This window comes from Carcharodon carcharias, chromosome 18, assembly GCF_017639515.1.
Source record: "Carcharodon carcharias isolate sCarCar2 chromosome 18, sCarCar2.pri, whole genome shotgun sequence".
Lineage (NCBI taxonomy): Eukaryota > Metazoa > Chordata > Chondrichthyes > Lamniformes > Lamnidae > Carcharodon > Carcharodon carcharias.
Window position 1 is genome coordinate 105248108 of NC_054484.1, and position 23593 is coordinate 105271700.

At 42.5% G+C, this 23593-nt stretch overlaps 1 protein-coding gene across 9 annotated transcripts in view; it reads right to left on the reverse strand.

The window, feature by feature from the left end:
• LOC121290681 (adhesion G-protein coupled receptor G2-like) overlaps positions 1 to 23593 on the reverse strand; it is a 188868-nt gene that overhangs the window by 103688 nt on the left and 61587 nt on the right. For 7 of the 9 annotated variants that reach the window (XR_005945862.1, XM_041211457.1, XM_041211459.1 and 4 more), the window contains exons 4-6: positions 7221 to 7355; positions 3144 to 3191; positions 2634 to 2672 (exon numbers count right to left, since the gene is read on the reverse strand). The exons of 1 other annotated variant lie outside the window; for it this stretch is intronic. Coding sequence is in view for 7 of the 8 variants with exons in the window: in XM_041211457.1 (XP_041067391.1) it covers positions 2634 to 2672; positions 3144 to 3191; positions 7221 to 7355 (222 nt within the window). In the remaining variant the exon portion in view is untranslated. The remainder of the gene's footprint in view (positions 1 to 2633; positions 2673 to 3143; positions 3192 to 7220; positions 7356 to 23593) is intronic. One more of the 9 variants, XM_041211460.1, reaches the window with a different exon arrangement.

Consider the following 23593-nt stretch of genomic DNA (forward strand, 5'->3'; position numbering starts at 1 on the left):
TAACTACCATTGTTTTTGTCTTTTTGCTGTCCATGCCCAATCCATGTCCTAGAAGTCTAGATTTTATTCGATCTATGATATTTTGTGGGGCCTCTTTTGATTCTGCAAGTAGTGCTGCGTTGTCAGCATACCACATGTTTGTTATAATCTTGCCTCCAACCTTTACTCCTGGAAGTACTTCTAATTCTATGAATATTTGTTCTGTGTACAGATTGAATAATTTTGTCGACAGTATGCATCTTCATCTAAGTCATTAACATAAATTGTAAACGCCAGTGTCCCAGCATGACCCTTGCAGCACTCCACCAGTTATAGCCTGCCAACTTGAAAATGCCCATTTGTCCCCCACTTGCTGCTTCCTTTCTGTTAACCAATCTTTCTTCCATGCTAAATATATTTTCCCAAATTCATGAAGCCTTATCTTGCTTATTAAGCATTTGTGTAACATTTTGTTGAATACCTTTTGGAAATCCAAGCATATGCCATCTACTGGCTTCACTTTATCCACCCTAATAGCCACATCATCAAAAAATTTGTTAAACATGGTTTCCTTTTCGTAAAACTGTACTGGCTCTGATCATACTATGATTTTCTAAATATACTGTTATATCTTCCTTGATTATAGATTCCAGAATTTTCCAAATTATTGATATCAGGTGGCCTGTACTTCCCTATGGTCCCTCTCCCTTCTTTCTTGAATAGTAGTGTTACATTTGCTAATTTCCAAACTATTGAGAGTGTTCTAGAATTTAGGGAATTTAATTATAACCAGTGCATCCATTCTCTCTGCAGCTACCTTGTTTAGAATTCTAGGATGTCAGCCAAGGTGATGCATCAGGTCCTGTGGTTTGTACGTTTTAGTACCTTAAATTTCTCCAACTCTTTTTCTCTGCTGGCATTAACTATCATAAGTCCCTCACACTAATTGCCCCTTGTTTACCTTTATTTCTGCTATGTAATTTGAATTTTCTACTGTGAAGACAGACAAAAAATATTTGTTCACTGCCTGCCTTTTCCTCATTCCGCATGATAATTTCACCGTCTCTGCCTCTAAAGGAGGAATGTTTACTTTAGCTACTCTTCTCCTTTTTATATAATCATTAAAACTCTTACAATCAGTTCTTGTGTCCCTAGCTATGTTACTCTCACATCCTATTTTTTCTCTTTCTTATCAACTTTTCAGTCACCCGTAGTGAGTTTCAAAACCCCTCTTAATCCTAAGGCTTAATGCTATTATTTGCGGCATTATGAACCTCTCCTCCTAACCTAATGCTATCCTGAACTTCCCTAGTAAGCCATGGGTAGATCTTTCTCAGTAAGTTTCTGTTTTTTTAATGGAACATATTTTTGTTGAACATTTTGAATAGCTTATTTAAATATTTTCTACTGTTTATTTACCAACATGTATTTTAGTCTATTTACCCAAACAACCTTACCAGCTCTCTCCTCAGACCTATGAAATTGGCTTTGTTTAAGGTCAAGATTCTTGTTCTGAACTCAAGTATATAATTCTCAAACATACCATCGAATGCAATTGCATTGTAATTACTTTTTCCCAGGGAATTATTTGCTATGAAATGACTAATTATCCTGTTATCCTTATACAATGCTAGGTCTAAAATATCTGTGCCCCTAGTTACTCCACAAGGTATTGTTCTAGCAAACTACCATGAAAATTGCTACAAACTCATCTTCCAGTCTACCTTTGCCAATTGATTTGTTCAGCCTATATGAAGATTGAAGTCCCCAGGATTATTACATTGACCAGAAACTTACCTGTGTCGCGCAGGCTGGGCTGGAATGAGTGGGGGTGGGCGCAGAGCTGATTGCCACCCACAACCAGCTGTGTGCCACCATTTAAGGTGGGCGGGCCAGTTAAGGCCTGCCCAGCGTGACGCAAGGCCGGTAGCTGTGCGGGTGAGGGGAGGAGGGAGAAGCGCAGGAATCTCGCTGAGGCACGGAGCTGCCTCAGGGAAATCAAGTTGCTTAAAAAATGTAGTTATAAATGAAGTACAAAATTATTTAAACATGTCCCCTCAATGTGACAGTGTTATAGGTAGGAAAATTTTATCATTTAATTAATAAAAGCTTTAGGAAACCTCATCCCCGTTCATGGATGAGGTTTCCTAAAAACGCAAAGGCCGCTTGGGCTCTTCGCCTGCCCACCAACCTTAAGGTGGAAACAACTTTCATTGGTTTCTTCATGGCCTTAAAAGGCTATTGACAGTTCAGCAGGCACACAGCTGCCTCTGGACTTTGAATTTGGGACTGCTCATAGTCCCAGTCCTGGCCACTGCAGCTACTTGTGATGCTGGGATTACAGAGCTGCTGGCCAGTCAGGTTGGCTGGCAGTTCCCTGAGGCAAGGCATCCTCCTGAGTGAGGGGTGGACACTCCATCTCCATCTAATTAACTCTCCATGGAGCAGGGCAGGAAACACCACTACACAAAAAGTCCTCCCCCATATCTCTTTTCAAAAGTTATCGGCTTCTAGGGGCATCATAACAATGTACATGGATGAAAAGGAGAACATGTAAATTCATACAGTCATAGAAATAAAAATCAAACTTGCTCTATTAATGTATGACTGCCATTTTTAAAATTTAAATCTCTCAAACAATTATTTGCAATTACCTGTCACAGGTGAAGAGGTCATATTGATAAAGGAATTCCCTGTAAATAGATGACAAACGGTTAAGTCAGCTCTGCTGGATTTCCATCTACATTCTTCACAGGGTAACCTGGCAAAGTGACCATTGTCAGAACCAGCCCAGTGAATAGGTAAATCTGAGGATTATTACAGGTGCCAATCTGAGACTGCAGCCTCTCTGGCTAAAGCTGCAAATTCGCCCCAATTGTATTATGTTGCTGAAGCCTTGGATCCATAGTTCACAATGCCATTAAGGTTGAAAAATATATTTATCAGGTGACACCAAGCTTGACTGTAAGAGTTTGAATACTGTAGGGTATTACAGAAGTTAAAGGCTATGATCATTGCTCTACATCTCTAAGAGACATCCAATCTCAATACAGCACTTTCACAATTCATGCAGCCAAGATTGGCTTCAATGGATAAAGCAGTTCTCTCTGGTTTTAAACAACTAACTTAAACCACCACATTCTCAGAAATCACATTTCCACTACCTGTTGTGCTTGATAGAGAAGATGCCGTAACAGTGAAAGCAGTGCTGCCTGTAAGAGGTGCACAAGATATTAGATCAGATGTGATCAACCTTCCATGTACAACAGAAAAAAACAATCAATTATGCTTAAAAATTACACATGTTTTCAGAGGTTCCTAGGGAAATCCAGGCAGGGCGAAGGGGTTCCCTTTCATAAAGATCTTTACTTTTCACCAGTATCGGCCATGTTATTCAAATTAGTCTGTTCCTTTGGAAAAAACAACCAATATTATCAACAAGTGAGTTAGACCAGAAGCAGATAGTTTACTTGACTGTATTCTCTATGAGCTTGTTCGGCATTAACCAATGAAACTGGTTGAGATCATATTCGATCTTGTTTATTCTATCATTCAAAGATCTGGTCTTTATGGGCAGAATTTCACCCTTAGCGGGCGGGCACGGTGGGAGCAGGCAGGGATGGTTGGGAGGCTAACTGCCACCCGGCATGGGGGCTGGAAGATGATTTCATGCAAGCGGCAGCATTCAGCGCTGCCTGTGCGGAGGTGGGGGGGGGCGCGGGGAGAAGTACGAGGGGGCATGCATGAACTTCACGTATGCGCGCGAGTGCGCACTTCATAACTCAGGGAGATAAAGACATTATTAAAAAAAATAAAGAAAATAAAAATGTTATGAAACTTGACCTCGCATGCGACTCTGTCACATGTTATTAATTAGGCTTTAAGTTTTTTTTAATTTGCTTTAGGAAACCTTATCCCGCCCGTGGCTGAGGTTTCCTAAAAAGTGCAAAGGCCGCTTGGCCTTTTCGCCTGATTCAGAGAGAAATGTTCAACTTAATTGATAATTTAATGGCCTTAACAGGCTTTTTAAATGTCGGCAGGCGTGCTGCTGACTCCAGCACATGCCCGCCAACCTGACTATCGTGAGAGTGCGCGTTGATGTCGTGACGCTCGGCCAATGTCATCACGCGTCATTTTATGCTCGAGCAGGTCGGGTGTGCGTCCGCCAAGCTAAAAATTTTGCCCCATGTTTTGCTGAGTTTTAAGCTGATCTCAGGGAAAGCCAAATCCACAAGTGCCTACGCAACACGCTGATGCTTTCTCTGCTCCAGTTCTTTATTATAAGCATTAACGGATACTTTACATTTATCTGGATGGGGAGAGAAAAAAAATTGTCAATTTATAGGCACTGAAGCAAGTTATACTGAGATTCAGTGGCCAGGATTTTGCAGCCCCTCACTCAAGCGGGATTTTCCGGTCCCGCCAATATGAATGGAGATTTCAATGACTCGCCAGCCACGCTGTGGGGATGGGGAGGGGGGCAGGGGCTGGAAAATTCTGGCTGGCACAACTGTACTTGTACATCCATGTAAATAGAATAAAACTTTAACCATGATTTTTAACATGGTAAAACTCAGGGCATTAGTTAGGTAGCCTCTTTCTTTCACACAAGTACTTTCCATCTCAGGTGGATGCGCTTTCATTCCAAGGCAATAATTAATGGAAGCATTTATTCGAAGACAAGGTGGGTTGGATAGATGAATCTATGGAGACCAAAAACTACTGACACTCCTGCGGCATCTAAAGTGGAATACGAGTATAACAATGCCCAAGAAAGGACTTGAGTTTGTATAGTGTCTTTCATGACCACCAGATGTCCGAAGGCTTTTTGCAGCCAATGAGGTGTAGTCACTTTGTAATATAAGAAATATGACATCCACAGCAGCAAGCTCACAAAAACAGGCACGTGTTAGTTTCCTGATGATCTGTTTATGTGATGTTGATTGAGGGACAAATATTCGCCAAGGCATTGGGGAGAGTTCTCCTGCTCTACTTCGAAGTCGTGCCTTGGGATCATCAGAGGGCATCTTGTTATGCCAGCCCATCACTGGATCGTCAAAGTTCATGTATGTTGTGTTGTTTTGCCATTCAGAAAGGCCTCCCCATGGATAAAACGGAGATGCAGGTCTATGTTCAGGTAAATCCAAGTGCAGACTATAACAATAACCCTGAAAATGGTACTACTGAAACATCTCTGCAGCTGGAAACAGTAATAACACCATGAAAGAGTACCTGGGACTCCCATTCAATTAATTGTCCTATCAACATATGCACTGTGTATTGACCCTATCTACCATCACTGGAACTTCAAGAGTGGGAAGAGCCACAGGAGTGACAGGGACAATTGCCTCAGTAATGACAGAGGCTACAGAAGTCACAGAATTGATGGGGCCTCAGGAACGATTGAAGTAGCAAGGACAACAGGATTGTCAGGAGCAACAGTGACTTCAGGGGTCTCGGGAGCCTCAAGGGCTAGTGTCTTTCATAAGAAAGGTGGCTAGTCATAGGAGGGCATACTGAGTACAAATGGTGCACAGGCCCAGAGTAATATTCTTTGACCTGAATGTGGAGCATTGCTTCAGGAGGCTTTGGATCATCAGCCATTCTGTCTCAGATATTTGGAAGCTCCTGCAAGCTGGCCTGTTGTCTATTGGATGAGAGGTTATGCAGTTGTTAGCACCTCTTAAAGTCCCTGTAGCTCATAGCTTCTTCAATGATTGCTCTTTCCAGTCTTCAGCAAGGGACATAACTCACATGTCCTAGTTTGCATTAAACAGGTACTGATGCCTTCTTTGCCATAACTGACTAACACATCATCATTCCCGCAGTCGGCAAAAAGAACTCAGGATTTGCAGCAGTGGCCAGCTTCCCTCATTTGGGATGTCATTGACTGCACACATGTTCCCACGAGAGTAGATGACCAGCTTGAAGTATTTATCAATAGAAAAATACCACTCCATCAATGTGCGGTTAGTGACTAATCAAAGAAAGGGCATCGTAAAAGTTTCTGCAAGGTGGCTAGGCAGCTGGAGGAGTCTTAAGCAATAGTAATGGACCTCATCAGACAAAGAAGGTAAGGATGGAGAGGAGGAAGCAACAGGAGGAGGGTCAACTCATTGCCTTGCAGCAAGAGATTTAATGATCCTAGTGACCTGCTCATTCCCTGTCCCCTCTACGTTTCAGGCCTTGATACCTCCTTCACCAGGTTCTTAATCCTGAAATCCGGAACATTGACATCATTCCCCTGTAACAATGATATACTGAGAATGCAGACTCACTGCTGCCGTGTACTGTTGGTCAAAGTGCCACATGCAAGAAAGTTGATGAATTTAATATCAATAATTTGAATGTATCTCTCATGCAAGTCCTTAATCCATTAGGCTTCACTGATAAGAAGATTATCGAAGATTTCAAAGATTTACTACCCCAGTGAGATGCTCCCCTAGTAGCCTCAGCAAAGGTGAAGGCTGCTGTGCGTCATGTTGTCAAACACTTAGGACTGATGTATTCCAGATGCTCAAGCTTGTGAAGGCCCAGTTACAGACCGCTACTCCTCAGGTGCTGCAGGGACAGTCTACTGGTCCAGCTGACTTGCTGGCACCATAATGGGATTGTGTTAGTTGGAGGGAGGGAGCAGTGGAGGAGCGCAAATGAAGATGACCTGACATCTTAAAATCGTACATAGCTACCACTCTGGGGCTTTGAGGGAGCCACTTATCTTCTGGAATCTACCCACATTGGAAGGGATCTGCAGGAAAGTAGATTGAAGAAGTTGAGTGGCTCCTTCAAAGCCCCTGTCCATTCAGTCCACCAATCTGGATATCACTCTGTCCATGTTGGACATGTGTGCATTCAAGGTGGATACATGTCCCCTGCATGTAACACTGCAAAATGTACAGACAAGGCAGAATGCTAATGCTGTGTGAGCTGGCACCATACAGGAAGTGAACCACTCTATAATGGAGCCATAGTAGTGAAATTCCCTGGGAGGCCTTCCAATAACTCATGCAGCTGTTTGTGTGATGCCAGTGTCTTCCTTTTCCCTGGTTGGGCCTTGTAATTGCCATGTATATCCTGCTGAGCAAAGCTGGGACAGGTCCACACCATTTATTGAGCTGTCTCCTGAGCTGCCCCTGCTACCAGTACCAGCTGCTGCTGACTGGTGTTCTAAGACTCACACTGTGCAGACCCCTCATCCTTATTATCTAACCCCTATGGGCTGGCAATGTCTGAGCTGGTACCTAGGAAGGCTACAGTGCTTGGTGGTGCTTCTCCTTCATTGCTGTTTTCATCGTTGTTTTCTTTGTCCTCACGTTCCCCATCTTCACTTCCATCTTCTTCATTTTTTGCAAAAACTTTTTGCTGCTGAGATAAACCTGAGGAAAGGGAAGAGGAACATGACTTAGGATGGGCACAGAAAAATGACATTAGGAGGCGACATTCTTGAGAATAGTTTGAAGATGGGCAGCTTGTGGCATCTATACTGAGGTGAAGAGAGGCTTGTAATATAATCTGCAGACAGCCTGCTGTTTCCACCAGCCTTGCTTTCCCTGATGGTGCTGCATCTGCCTGAACCATTAGTATCCAAGGTGTCCTGTTTTGCTTGGGCAAGGGCAATGTTTAGAATCACAGAAACATACAGAAGGGGGCCATTCAGTCCATCAAGTCTTTGCCAGCTTCCTGCAAGAGCAACTCACCACTCCAGTACTTTAGGTGTTTCTCCTTCAAAAATTGCCCCCTCATAAGTGTTGTAACTTTTTTCTGCAGATAGAGCAGGTGCAAGTTTGAGGGTGTGTGGGAATTTTGTATGGAAAGTGGTTGTGTTGAGAGTTGGAGAGGCAGCAAGACGGAATGAGAATGTGGAGGTCTTAAAATAGAAAGGGAGCTGTGCCTACTGTTAAATGATGATAGAGTGCTGGGAGGAGTTGCGGTTTATGGTGTTAACATGTAGTGTGAGGAAAGGAGAGGAAGAGGTGAATGTGCTTGAAATGGAAATAAGATATTATGGTGTGATGTTTTAGTCAAGAGGATCAAATTAATGAGAGTGCTGGGAGTGTGGGTGAGAAGAGTGCTGTGAAATGCAATTTGAGTGATCAGGAGAACTTAAGAGGTGGACTCACTCTTGTTGCACCTTTCATTATAGAACCTCTATCTATATTATGAAATCATCTGCTCTGGGTGATCCTAGTGGTCTTGATGTTTCAAACACCTCTGCCTTCAGCTGCTTCAGCCTAGCCTGCCAACATTGTTGTGACTTCTGGGGAAGAGTCTCTCCTCTTTCACCACAATTTCTTCATTAAAGCCTCCATGTAGCCAGCAGAGAACCATGGACCCGTTGTTCTGCTCATGCTGTCCGCTGTAATTGTGCCCAATCGAGCAAATGTTCAGCCACCCAGCAATGACCAACAGCCCAACAACCCACAAAACCCAACAACCCAAAAGCACCAAACAATCCACAAACATTTTAAGGCTTCCACATCCTCATTCTATCTCGCTGCTTCACCACCTTTCAATACAACCACTTTCTATACAAAATTCCCACACAGCTCTACTCAAGTTCTCAACAACTTGACAATGTTGAACAATCCAAGTATCTAACAATCCAACAATGCCCAACAATTCAATCATGTCCAACTACCCAACTATAACTAGCAATCTAACAATGTTGAACAATAAAATAATATGCAAAAATCAAGCAACAACCAACAATCTCTTACTTGTCCAACAACCTCATTGTGTCCAATTATCAAGACTGAAAGCAATAGACTTTTGAGCACTAAGAGAGTCAATGGCCAGGACCAATGGAAAAGGAAAGTAAAGTTGAGGTTCATCCGTGATATTAATGAATCGTGAAGCAGGCTCGTAGGCTGAATGGCCCACTCCTGCAACCATTCCTTATGGCTCATATTTTAATCCAAATGTGCAACAAAACCCAATATCCAACAAAGTCCAACAGTTCAACACCATCCAACATTTCAACAATGCCCAACAGTTTCCAGCAGTTTCCAACAGGTTAAAATCATCTTCAAGGCAGAAACTGAAAGAAAGTAATTCAACTTCAACTTTAAGAGTCAAGAACTGTGGATGGCAGGCTGTCTGCTAGTGCAGACAGTTGAGAGGACAGACAACCCCTGATGTTCTAATGAGGCCTGGGAGTTAAAGTGGCCCGTGCCTCATGCTAAACTTTCCATGGTATACTCCTGGACATCCTGCAGCTCATTTCATCCCCAAAGTGCATGAAGTTTAAAATCGGAGCCTTTTCGTGTGAGATAGAATGCAGAGTTTATATTAAATGATGCTCAATAAATCAACAAAATGGGCAAGTGACCACTTAAGTCTTGAGCTGATGAAGGTATGGATGGAGGTTTCTTGTGTAGAGACGGGCAATATTTCAAAGGTGTTCTTGGCAATGAACTAGACATAAGCTAAACTTGGTGCAACAGACCACTGGTGTACACCATATAATGAAAACACTTCACAGAACGCATCTCATTCGAGAGCCAGAGGGAAAGAGAGATAGACAGAAGGTCAGAAAGGAAACACTCAGAACAAGAGACAGGGCCCTGATTTAGAAATGAGAAGTAGGCATAGAGCATGCAATCCCAAATGAGCGTAGTTCCTTTGGAATTCCAGGCAAGTGAAGGCTATTTAGGGGTGGGGTTAGCAAGATTTATCAACAAATAAAGATTGAGGCATGCTGTATTTACACCGACAGCTTCAGCACAAAATGCACTTGCACAGTCATAAAAACAAAGACATAGGCTCATAATTTTAAATGTCACTTTCCTAATGAAAATTCTCAGTGATATTTCTAATACCTGTCACATTGGATATATGTGTGGTACCTGTGGTGGAAAATCCCCCTGTAAAAAAAAGTACAGGCACGATTTAAGGACAGAGTGGAGTCAACAAATCGGGAACAGAAATGTTTGTAGACAGGAAGGGGAGTGAGCTAAGTTGGGGAAGAGGGACAGTTTTGTTTTCGGAAAATCTGGAAGAAAACGTTTCCCAATTTAAATGGCAGAATCTGGTTAGCATTTCTGGGCTCCATTTCTCAGCTACAGCCAGCCATATTGAGAGGCACTTCATCAATGCAAATTCTCTCTTTTTTACCTCTGTACATGTGGCATACTTTCTGCCTGGGCTTACTGGATAGTGATCCGGCTGATTTTTCTCATTTGTACTGAGGGTAACTGTACCTCAGCATCTGGCGGGGGCAAGATATGAACTCATCACAGATGATGCAATATTCTCCTCATGTTTCTGAATTCACTTAACAGAAAAGAGCAACTAAAAAACCTGAAGTGCTTGTTGTACACAGTGAAGGTGCTGAAATAAACAAGATATTATTTCAGATTTAATATTCAGATATCAATATTGATGTTGAACAGAAACACAAAGGTATAGTCTTAATTTGTCAATTTCTGATTCTATTTGCATCGAGCTTTTAAACAAAGCATGAGATTTCTTTGAAAATCATAACAGCAAAAATGTACTTCTCGTCCCTCTGTGATTAATGGGACAGGTGAATTAAGATTGACCTTGCTAAAGGCTGCAAAGAGATAGTGACCAAGTCAGGTTAAACAGTTGCTTCTTATGGTAGATGAATACAATTACCATGTTATTGTAAAACATTATTTAGATACAAGCTATTTGATGTTTAGCAATTTGAACATAGAGATTTGAAATAAGAACATTTACAAGGAGGAAGAAACTATTTTGTTTCATGTGTGTCTTTTTGTAAGTTCTGAATTCCATTTTCCTGTATTCTCATCATGCCCATCTTTCTACAAAGTGCATTCAAGGATTGCAATTTCCCTGTGTAATAATTTTAAATGTGTGTGCCAAGTAATTTGCCTTAAATTCCTGCAGTCATTATCCCTCACCTTAAACTACTTCATTGATGGCACATGCAAGAGAGTGATTTGAACATTGAAGGTGACATTAAACTTTGGAAGTGTTTCAAAGTGTGCCATCTGTTACATTTGCCTTTCTAATGAAGCCAATGAAAAGGGAAAATCAGGTAGGATGTATAATGGGCAACTGATTCAGTAGCAGCCACTTTGCAAACTTGTTGAAGGTGAATTTCTGTCCAATTGTTCTTGTTGACCCATTTATTATTTATTATTTCAACAGGAAACCTTTGAAACCCAGTAACATTGAAATCTCCTCTTTTCTAATGATAATAGGAAACCTTCCTGGACCTTCTTGTATGAGTTTAAACATGAATCTTGCTATCACCCTGCTTGCTTTGTGCTGCATTAAGCACAGAAGCATTGTTCCTGTGATCTAGTGCAAGCAATATGAACACAGAGAGCCAGCAGAAAAATATATATTAAGTCCCTTATCTGTTGAAGGGATTACTGCAATTAAGATTTTTTTTTACTCATTCAAGGGATGTGGGCTTTGTTGGGCCAGTATTTATTGCCCATCCCTATTTGCCCTTGAGAAGGTGGTGGTGAGCTGCCTTCTTGAACCGCTGCGGTCCATGTGGTGTAGGTACACCCACAGTGCTGTTAGGGAGGGAGTTCCAGGATTTTGACCCAGTGACAGTGAAGGAACGGTGATATATTTCCAAGTCAGGATGGCGAGCGACTTGGAGAGGAACTTCCAGGTGGTGTTCCCATCTATCTGCTGCCCTTGTCCTTCTAGATGGTAGTGGCTGTGGTTTGGAGGGTGCTGTCTAAGGAGCCTTGGTGAGTTCCTATAGTGTATCTTGTAGGTGGTACACACTGCTGTGACTCTGCGTCAGTGGTGGAGGGAGTGAATGTTTGTGGATGGGGTGCCAATCAAGCGGGCTGCTTTCAAGCTTCTTGAGTGTTGTGGGAACTGTGCTGATCCAAGCAAGTGTGGGGTATTCCATCACACTCCTGACTTGTGCCTTGTAGATGGTGAACAGGCTTTGGGGAGTCAGGAGGTGAGTTGCTTGTTGCAGGATTCCTGGCGTCTTAAGAATTTTCTGTGCTTAGAGATTCAAAATATATTTTCTTGACAATCTTTTAGCTGGTGAGCCCCTTTCTGAAAATCAGAAGGGGGGGATCTGAAAGCTGGGAAAGGGGTTCAATGAATTAACCAGCTATGCTGTGATTGGCTGGTCAGAACCTTTCTCATGCAGCACTGGAGTATTTCAGTAAGAGTGGAAGGCCATGTGCTTTGGTCAAATCTTCAAACATGACCTTCTGTTTAATAAATTCCCTCCCTGTTTAAGATTACTTTTCATGAAAGAACCCACAAGCTAGGATGGGAATCCACTCTGAAATCTCACCAAACCTCAGTTACATGGAGACAAACAGAAATAACACTGGGGGGAGCCCTGAACTTTCATCCTCGAGGCAGGTAGCAGGAGTTAGGAAAAACCCCAACTCGGCCCACCTGCCTGGGGAGAAGGCGCCTGCAAAGGCAGGATCTTCAATGACAGAGAGGGGATTGTGAGGGGAGTAGGGTGGGTGCAGGGTAGAGTTGGACCAACTAACCTAGGAAGAAGTTTGGAGGCAGCCAAAGAGGCTGCCAGATGCCAAAGCAGGCTGTTTAAAAGGCCCACCTCACTGCTGTGGGACGTCATCTTAGTTAAAATAAAAACACAAAGGTCCTTCAACCCTCACCCCTCATACCCTCTCATCCCCCCTTCCAACACCCTGCCATGCTCATCAATGCCAACTCACACCGCCATCCCAGGCTATGCTCCCCACCCATCCCCCAATGCTCCGGAGCTATACCCCTCAGCTCAATCCCCCACCCCCCCCGGTCCTTCCAGGTCTCGCATACCTCTGATGTCAAACTATGCCCCTCCACCCACCCCCATGGCCCAACATGCCCCCAATGCCAATGCATGGCACTCCATGCCCCTCATACCTCCTATGCCAAGCCAAGGCACTTACATGCCCATTGACTCACTATACACTGTATAGAGCCAATAAACTATAGTGACAATAGGCTGTGTTAAACGAAGCTTTAAAAAAATTCATTCACTCATTACTTCCAAGCATGTTAACAAAAGTCATTATACTACAAGGCAATATAAGTGTCAATCATTCAGACCTTTTAAAGTGTCAATAGCAGAAACCACAAACCCTGAAATCACTTAACCTTGTGTAAATAAACGTTGTGAAATTGAGCGCAGAGATCAGAGAGCCAGAGTTGTCAATCAAGCAATGTTTTCTCTGGAGTGCAGCTGTTTCAACAAGAGTAATGAATGTCTGGGTTCTCAGCCAAGCATGTCACTATAGGGTTCATTGGATCCAGACAGCCTATAGTGGGGCCAATGGGCTTGAAGTGCCATAGCTTGGCATAAGGAGTATGAGGGGCTATGAGGGCTGGGTGGAGTGCAATAGCTCACATAAGGGATTTGAGGGGCTATTGGGGGGAGGGGGTTTGTTGAGGGCCATAGCCTGGCATTGGGGGATGAAAGACCATAAAGGGTGGGTGGAGGGGCATAGCTGGGCAATAGGGGCATGAGGGGCCCTGGAGATGGGTGGGCGAGGGCTTTACCTTGGAATAGGGGACATGAGAAGGACATTTGGAACTCATCTTTTAAGATGTCCCCTCATGCAGATGGGGGCTCACGATTCCTCTAAGGGGCTATGAACCATGAATCTTTAAAAGCCTGGCCTGACTTCCTGAGAATTTTGGAGGAGTAGGACATGCCTATCCCCTACTGGAGCTTGGGAGTGCCAGTGGCGGGCTTTTCACAGAAACCAGCCTGCACCCTTTAAAGGTAGTCCTGATAATCAGACAGCCTGGGGCCAGGGGCAGGAATCCCGGAATAGGGACCCACCCACCATTTTTAAAGGGCTCCCGAGCCATCCTGGTTCAGTGAAAATCCAGCCTAGGGCTCCCTGCTTCTGGAAGATTCCTGTGTGTTGCATCCCCAACGATCTAACTGAGATCAGGAACTAACCCTATGATAATTACCTTGGAGAGCACATGCTCTACCTTTCTATACACTGCCCAGTTTCCAAATTTGGACACTCCACCTTTGTCGATTCGAAGCCAAATACACTTTCAATTACTCTAGATGTTTTCTTTAAGAAACAAATGTTACACATTACAATAGTAAAGAAACCTGATCTGCCCAATGTGGTGAAAGAAAACTTAACATCAGTGGCACTGGAGACAATGTCAGCTGAAAACAGACAATAGGTTAGATAATATATATAACAATATATACAACAATATATACAACATGTATATGGTACAGTCAGGTATAATGGTATTAACTGAAATCATTCATTGAAATGGAAGATAAACAGTAAAAAGTTATGGACTACAGCTTTTATACCATAATGAAAAATGATCATAGCACATCTAACTATAAGTTGGTAGAATTGAATTAACAATATCTCTAACTTTATTTTGTTCCAGTAAATCTGCCTGTTTCTTCTTGGTCCTGTATTTAGCTTCTTGGATCTATTGAGGTCCGAAAGATTTTTAGTAAAAAATATCTCTGCATGCCACAACATGAAAGAATTATGTTTCTGGTATCTGTTACAGATCTAACAGCAGTAATGCTGGAAGGTACTGTAAAAAAAGTAACTTAATGATAAGGTCATTGCTGACAATATCATTACAACTTATCAACAATTCTTGTTCAATTAGCAAACATTGATTTTGATATCAGTCTTGCTTCCGATTGATTTTTTTAAATTAAGTTACAATGGAAATGTGCAACTTCAATCACTGGAGTATTGTTTCTTAATTAATACCACAAAATAACAAAAAAAATATTGACACCTGTTATGTTCAAAGAAGCAGTAGAGTGATCTGTTGAAAACAGTCAAAGCAAAAGATTAAATGGCAAGTGGAAACAGTAAGGATGGTGTTAGTGGACACGAGGGTGAAAAAGGCTCAGGTAGCTTGCCCTTATCTTGAGGTCCACATACTGGCACCATCCTCCTACTTTCATATAAACTCGGATCTCTCTACTCAGTGTTAAATCCGGAGGCTATCCAAATCTTATTTAAACTCTTGAGCCAAATTCTTGATGCCAATTCAATCCATGCGTTCATAATTGAAAGTGCAAGTTAGTTACACCTTAAAGGAGAATAAAAGCAGTTCGGGGCATGGTTTTCTCAATATTAAGCTAAATGTTTCTAAACACTATGAGCAACACATGCCCAAGTTTCTGACATACACTACACTGGTGAGGCCTCCTGGTTGGAGAACAAAGTTGAAAATCCCCCTTTTAATGCCCTCTCGAGATGGCAGGATTGAGGCTGCATGTGCTTCATATATCGTAAGTATAGACTGGATCACCTGAGCCACAGGCAAGCTGTGCACATAAAGTTGTTCTTAAGTCAAGATGCACAATTTATCTAACTAGGGGGCAATGCGCAGAGGTTGAGAGTTGACGGATGGCATTGCTCCCCAATATAGATGAACTTGACACGAGAAACAATTCTTTCTCTTCTATTTAGCAGAAATAATGGCCCCCACCCCATTCCAGGAGGCGATGGTGAAAACAATCTCATCAGGTGGGTCTCAGTACCTCGTGAAACCACTCTGCATTCGGACGATTTGTAAGAGGGGTTTGATAGCCAAAGTGGATATATCAGATGGGTTTGTTCACACCCTGTGTGTTCACTTAGGTGTTGGCAGTTAATAGGATGCCCACAAATCAAGTGTATCCAATATGTGAAGATTATAGAGAAGTCAAGAAAGACATCAGCACACAACAGTGTACACCATTGCAACGAAACCTAGAAAGTGATTCCCCAAAAGTGGATCCTTGTATGAATGGGTGCAATTTTTTAAAAAATTAAATCATGGGATGTGGACATTGCTGACTGGGCCAACATTTATTGCCCATCCCTAATTGCCCTTGAGAAGGTGGTGGTGAGTTGCATTCTTGAACCACTGCAGTCCTTGTATTGTAGGTACACCCAAAGTGCTCTTAGGAAGGGAGTTTCAGGATTTTGACACAGTGACAGTGAAGGAACAGTGATATATTTCCAAGTCAGATGTCTTCCACTTCTTCCACCTACCTCCTGTCTACTTCTCAAAAATCTAAAACATGACTTTTGTATTTCGAGGGATCCTAGACAAGTTAGGAAAGCGTATACAGCTGGATGCTTTTCATAGGGAAATAAAGAAACAAATCCTTAGGTTCAGTAGCTAGAGGAGTCCTGCAGCTGATCCTCTGTCCAGCAGGTTTCAGTTCCTCCACTTCCACCTGTGTTTGCTCTCACCTCAATCATGTTTTGTTCTTAACTAAATGCTCCCATTTGAACCTAAATAACTGACCCTCCTACCCCACCAACGTTTGAGCAGCTATTTTCGTGCAAGACATTGCATGTCCAATGCCTGTGTGCAGGGTAATAAAGAATTAAAAGCAAATGCAGGTACTAGCTATAGGTTTAATGGAACTCATGCTACCCACCCCACATCCCCCATTGTCTCCACATCCAGCGTTCCCTGAGCTCTCTACTCTTAAGGAAATAAGGATGGTGGCTCAGGTGGCCTTTTCCCTCTTGTCTCTGTTTGTTGGCACCTGCTGCGTGTTTTTATATCAGATTCCCAGTATTCCTAGGTCAGAATTTTGCCCTCATCGGGCAGGCTCAACAAGGGGGGCAAGCGGGAGTGGTCGGGAAGTCGACTGCTACCCGCGATCGGGGCCCGGCCGCGATTTCACGCTGATGGGCCAATTAAGGCCCCCCCCCAGAGTGTGGCCAATGGGCGCAATTCTCTGACCATATTTTTCTTTTAGCGCTTTAGTACTCATCTTCTTCACAGCCAAAATCTGTCAGGGGGCTCGTTAGCTTTACATCAGAATAATGTCAACAAGGTGTTCAATTCCTGTGTCAGCTGAAGATCTCCCACTTTGCCTATCCTATGCTTGATGTGGAGTGATACCCCTTTAGTTTTATAACTGATTACCTCTCTAAGTAGAGAGCGATGCCTACGGTCCCTGTGAACTGTGGTTAATTACCTACCTAGATATCAGTCTACAGTGTGACCTTTACAATGTCATACTTTGTAGATGTTTTAAAACATACAAATATGTAGAACTCCACGTTTGGACACTATTGTTCCATGTACACCACTGAAAACATTCAGTAAAATACAGCTTTCATCACAATTGCATTGATGCTAGAAGTTTCGATTGTTCTGTTTGTTCCTCTCTTCACTTCTTCTTTTGCTCCAGCACCGTCACTCTGGGCAATATGTGATGCCTCTACAATACACCTGGAGCACATTATGCAGCAGACATGTAATTTGTAAGCTGTCACACTGAGTGAAGAACTGGGCTCTGGTGTTTACTATGTAGAATAATAAGCTCTCAGCTTGTCACAGGCACAATGTAATATGCTTGGCTCGCAATCTTCCAACTCTTTCACAGCCATAAAAAAAAATTGCACGGCTTCAATTCTGGGTAAAGAAATAAACATAACTGCTAGTATGTGCTCGGGGCTAATACTGTAAAGAGCAAATTGTACAGTAGTTAACCAATGGGGATATTTTTCTAAGACAGGTATTTCAGGTCACATCACCGGGAAGAAACTTGACTTTTTTGAGTGCGAAGGTGAAGTCTCCTCTTTGAAAATCTATATGTCAGATATTTCAATCTGTTGCCCTACCCTGAAGTTCAAGCTGCAGTGTCATTTGCTTCCAGCAATGGACTGGAGCCAAAGTGCCAGGGGCAAAGTGGTAGGCCTTGGTTTCTAAAGGTTTGTTTTTTAGATGATTCACTGTGACGATTATACAACCTTTCATGAGGAAGCTGAACATTTCTGCTCTCCCAATCGGGGAACTGCCCCAGGGATGAAATAAAATTCCTTGTACTAGACTAGACTGGGCACTATTTGCACCTGTTACAGCATCCAAATGCTTCCGTGATTTTCTGCTTTAAAGTTGCATTTATATTATACAACCATTTCAAAATACCTCAGTCTTAAAAACAACACCATCAAGCCACAAAATTTTAGTCAAAGAGGAAGGTTTGAAGGAGTCATGAAAGGAGGAGAGGGATGGTGGGCAGAACAAAATTGGGTGTGCATGCATTAAATTCCACAGCACTAGTAGCAACAGACATGGAACATATAACATGAACAAACGACTGCATGTGTAAAAGCTTCCTCAACTGATAAGATCAGTACAGTTGTGATTAGGAAACTGGCTTTAATGGACAGGCTGCACAATCAGCCTGCAGGCAGCCAACACAAATACCACATAAAATTACATCACTTATATTGCTGCTGTCTGTAGAGATGCTGTGGACATTTAGTTTGGTGTGGCTGCCTCTCTGGAGGCAACATCAGCACCTCCTACATCTTACGGCATGACCCCTGAATCTAAAGAGGTTAATGGTGGTTGTACTTCTGGATAAAGGCACGGTACTTTAAGCATTGGACACACTTTGGGCAGAATTTCACCCCTGCCGGGTGGGCTTGGCGGGGGCAGTCGAAAAAATGATGGCCACCCACGATCGAGGCCGGTGGGCCAATTAAAGTCCGTCCGCCCAGCATGAAATGTAAGTGGCAGTGCTCGGCGCTGCCTGTGGGGGCGATGGAGGGCAGGGGGCAGGGGAGTGCGAGCGGGGTGAGCTGCCTCAGGGAGATGAAGTATTTTCAAAAAAAAAAATTAAAGAAATAATTGATGTAATAAAACATGTCCCTCATGCGATTCTGTCACATGAGCAGGGAGATGTTATTAATTAAATTTCAATTTTTTTATTTTAATTTTATTTGCTTTCGGAAACCTCATCCTGCCCGTGAATGAGGTTTCCTAAAAAGTGCAAAGGCCGCTTGGCCTTTTCGCCTGCCCGTCAACCGTAAAGTTGGATGGGCAGCAAAACGATATAATTTAACATCCTCAGTAATGGCCTTTAACAGGCCTAATAATTGTCGGTGAGTGTGCTGCCAACTCCGGTGTGTGTCCTCCGAATGAAGTATCAAGCAACTGCGCGTTGACATTGGGACACTCGCCCAGCGTCAATGCACATCATTTTATGGCCTTTTATGGCACGCGCCCAACCACTGAGCTAAAGATTGTGCCCTTTGTTACTGAATCTCTTCAATGTAAATGACCCCAATCAGTGCTTTGGCCTACTGGGGCATTTATGTGTGCATCAGGTAATAAAACAAAAGTAAAGGCAAGTGGAGAAGAAACTACAAATCGTCATTCTTACCAATGGAACTCATTGGTAATAGCCTGGAGCGCAAGAAAAAACTATCCAACAATCATAAAACAGCTGACAACTCAAAAACCTGAATCTAGGCCTCTGATGTGTAAATAGACTGAAAGTACAGTGGGGGCAACTCATCATAACTCGAGTTGCAGCTACACCATCATCACTTATATCACAGAGAAGACAATTATGGAGACTGGTAGAGAAAGTTCATACTCTCATGGCTGCTATTGGTACTCTCAGCTGCTAAATCTAATGGCTGATTTGTACTAAAATCGTTTGTATGGTTGTCATAATAATGCAGATGTTCTCTTGTCCAATGTCCCACGGTTAATGCTGGCACTCCTTTCTCTGCCAATTCCCCACCTCTTGAGTTCACACTGACAGTCTTTTGTGCCTCTCCATGCCTCTCAAGTTTATGATAGCAGCCATTGCCCTCTCTTTTCTCAATTCTCACTTTTTCTTAATTGTCCCTTTGTTCTTTCAGTTGAGCCTGCCAACTGTGCTTATTGTGTACTGCATACTTGCATACTGCAACAGTGTGTATTTCAGGAGGTGGGTGAACAGTCACCGAATCCCTGCAATACACACTGATGCTCTTCCTTGATTTGTCCCCATCCCGCTTCCCAGGTAACACTGCAGAGATGAGGACAAGGATACCCATATAAATGTGGAGTGATGGATGGAGAGAGTCATTCTCAACTGGCAGTGGGAGAGAAGGTTTTCGGTATGACCTGGGAGAGGAGTGAAAGGTTCCAAAACTGAATCTTTAATTAAAGTTAAGAATGGAAGTGTTACTTTACTAGGGGTATATATTAAACCCCCCTGCAAACAGTGGAAAAGACATAGAGGAAATAGAATATGGTTTAAAGGAAATAGTATTGGATTTCATAAACATATAAAAAGTAAAAGCATTGTTTAAATAAAGGGCTAATTAGAGGTGAAGGTGGAAATCTGATGGGGAAGGAAGGTATAGTAACAGAGATCCTTCACGGAAGAATATTTAATGGAAATGAAAAGATACAAGAGGAGGGAGAGGAAATCAGATTTGACCATTCTAGATGAGGATGTAACACTAAAAATATTGGTGGAGCTGAAAACAGATGTAAGAGCCACTAGCCTGTTTCATGATGTCACATAAAAGGGGGGGAATGAGAAGAAAGGGAGAGAACAAATCTACGTTTGTACCGTGCTTTTCACAATCTCAATGAGAATCCTTTGACATGTCGTCAATCTTGTAATGTAGGGGGCAGAGGTGTTTGTGGAGCAGTCTCCTTGTTGTAAACCCCATGCCAAAAGGAAGCAGGAAATAAGGTAACATTTTAAGCTTTCAGATGAACTGTCCCTTTATTTAAACAATGCTTCTACTTTTTATATGTTTATGAAATCCAATACTATTTCCTTTAAACCATATTCTATTTCCTCTATGTCTTTTCCACTGTTTGCGGGGGGTTTAATATATACCCCTAGTAAAGTAACACTTCCATTCTTAACTTTACTTAAAGATTTGGTTTGGAACTTTTTGCTCCTCTCCCAGGTCATACCGACAACCTTCTCTCCCACTGAAATAACAAGATTTTAAAAACCCTTCACTGATACAATAATTGTACAACACTTCTCGGTAAACATCAGGAAATTTGTCTGCAAACCTCTGTAAATACCAAATAGCTTTCCTAATTTAATCTTTAATTTGCTAGTAGCTCAAAGAGCTCTTTTATATCCTGCTATTCCAAGGAATAGTTGTTTTCCATGTGAGTCTATTGTTCTTTCATGACTTTCTACATCACACAAAGACTTTGTATATCACAATGCTTAAAAAGATCGAGTAAATCGTTAAATAGACTCAAATCGAATAATGGGTTTTAGGGAAGCCCATTTATCATATAATTATAAACAGCTCAGTAAGTTATTGACCTACTGTTGTATTTAAATGACAATGCACATCAAGCATTTCACAGTATCACAGTAGCTTTACAGTGAGGAAGGAGGCCATTTGGCCCATTGAGTCTGCACTGGCTCTCTGAAAGTCCCACTCCCCTGCATTATTCCCATAACCTTGCACGTTCTCTATTTTCAGGTAGCAATCTAATTCCTTTTTGAATACCTCGATTGAATCTTCCTCTATCGCCCTTTCAGGAAGTTTGTTCCAGACCCCAACCACCCTCTAGATGGAAAAAAATTTCTCACATCACATTTACTCCTTTTGCCAATTATTTTGAATCTGTGCCCTCTAGTTCTTGATGTTCTCTTGGGTGGGAACAGTTTCTCACTATTTAATCTGTTCATACCCCTCAGGATCTTGAATACCTCTAACAAGTCCTCTCAGCTTTCTTTTCTCCAAGGAAAACAGTCCCAGCCTCTCCAATCTATCATAGCTACAGTTCTTCATCCCGGTAATCATTGTTGTGAATCTTCTCTGTACTCTCTCCAATGCCTTCACAAGTACTCCTCAATTATGGCGCCCAGGACTGGATGCCGTGCTCCAGATGAGGCCTAAGTAGTGTCTTATACAAGTTCAACATGATCGCCTTACTCTGGTACTCAATGCCCCTATTGATAAAGCCTAAGATACTATATGCATTATTAACTGCTCTCTCAACATGCCCTGCGATCTTCAATGACCTATGTACATATACACACTGAAGGTCCCTCTGTTCCTGCACCTTCTTTAGAGGCTCTCACTTTACTTTATACTGTCTCATGATATATTTCCTACCAAAATGAATCACCCCACACTTGTCTGCAGTGAACATCATCTGCCACTTGTCTGCCCAATCCACCAACATGTCTACATCCTTTTGAAGTTCAAGACTATCCCCATCACTGTTGACATTTCCAATCTTTGTACCATCTGCAAATTTTGAAATCATGCCCTGTATACCAAGGTCCTTTGCCATGATTAACCTAAACCTTATGATACAATGGTCACTGTCCCCTAGAGGCGCTCTCACTGATATTTGATCCACTTGGATCAACTCATTCCCAGAACCAGGTCCAGAAGTGCATGCCCTTTCGTTGGACTGGAAACATACTGTTGTAGAAAATTACCTTGAACACATTTCTGGAACTCTCACCCCTCTTGTCTTTTGTACTATTCCTATCCCAGTCTATATTTGGATAATTGAAGTTCCCCATTATGATTACTCTATAATTCTTGTATCTTTCCATAATTTCTTTGAAAATTTGTTTCTTCATATCCTTTCCATTAGTTGGTGGTCTATATACTACATCAATCAATGTTATTGCACCTTTCCTATTTCTTAACTTTAGCCAGAGAGATTCTGTCCTTGACGCTTCTGAAACATCCTCTCTCTCCAGTACTGTAATGACATCTTTAATTAATATTGCTACTCCCCCACCAAACACCACCCCACTCCCCCACACTGCCTTTTCTTCCTTTCCTGTCTCTCCTAAGCACTTTGTGCCCAGGAATATTTAATGCCCAGCCCTGCCCTTCTTTGAATCAGGTCGCTGTTATAGCAATAATATCATAATTCCATTGGTCAACCAGTGCCTGCAGTTCACCAATCTTATTAATCACACTCCATGTATTCACACACATGCATATTAGGCCTGATTTAGGCTTTTTTACTTTCCCACTTATTCTGACCCCATCTAATGACTTAGTGTTGCCTACTCTAATTGTATCAAACTCTCCAAATATTCATTTACCTTGATGCAGCTCTCTGATATATCTTTATTATCAGTTGATACTTCACTACTTCCCACTGCCAGTTTTTCTCCTCTGCAGTCTGACTATCCTCCCAGGTTCCCATCCCCCTGCCAATCTAGTTTAAACCCTCCCCGATAGCACTAGCAAACCTCCCCGCGAGGACATCAGTGCCTGTTAAGGTGTAACCCATCCTTCTTGTACAGGTCCCACCTGTTCCAGAACCAATCCCAATGCCGCAGAAATCTAAAGACCTCCCTCCTATTCCATTTCTCCAACTACATGTTGAACTGCTCAACCGTCCTATTGTTATGCTGACTAGCACATAGCATGGGGAGTAATCCTGAGATTACTGCTCTTGAGGTCCTGCTTTTTAATTCCTTTCCTAGCTCCCTAAAATCTGCTTTCAGGATCTCAGCCCTTTTCCTACCTACGTTATTGGTCCCAATGTGGACCACAACCTCTGGTTGCTCACCTCCCCCCAAAAGAATGTCCTGCAGCTGCTCTGTGACATCTTTGACCCTGGCACCAAGGAGGCAATGTACCAATCTGATACATCCTTACACATATATCCTAACCGTCATTTGAACTCAACAAATTGGCACCGTGGGATTTGCACTGCTCTCTTCTAAACTTTTAATCCAGTTGGATAACCACTACACCATTTATACTCCTGCAGTTCCACCTCATTAAGATGAAGAAAGTGAGCATCCTGCACTCTTAGCAACCCGTGCTTGGTGCCTGGACTGAGGGGCTGCTGCAGTAAGTGGATTTCAGAAGAGCAAATATCTTTGCCACAAAGGTCATCTGCTGTAGAGTGG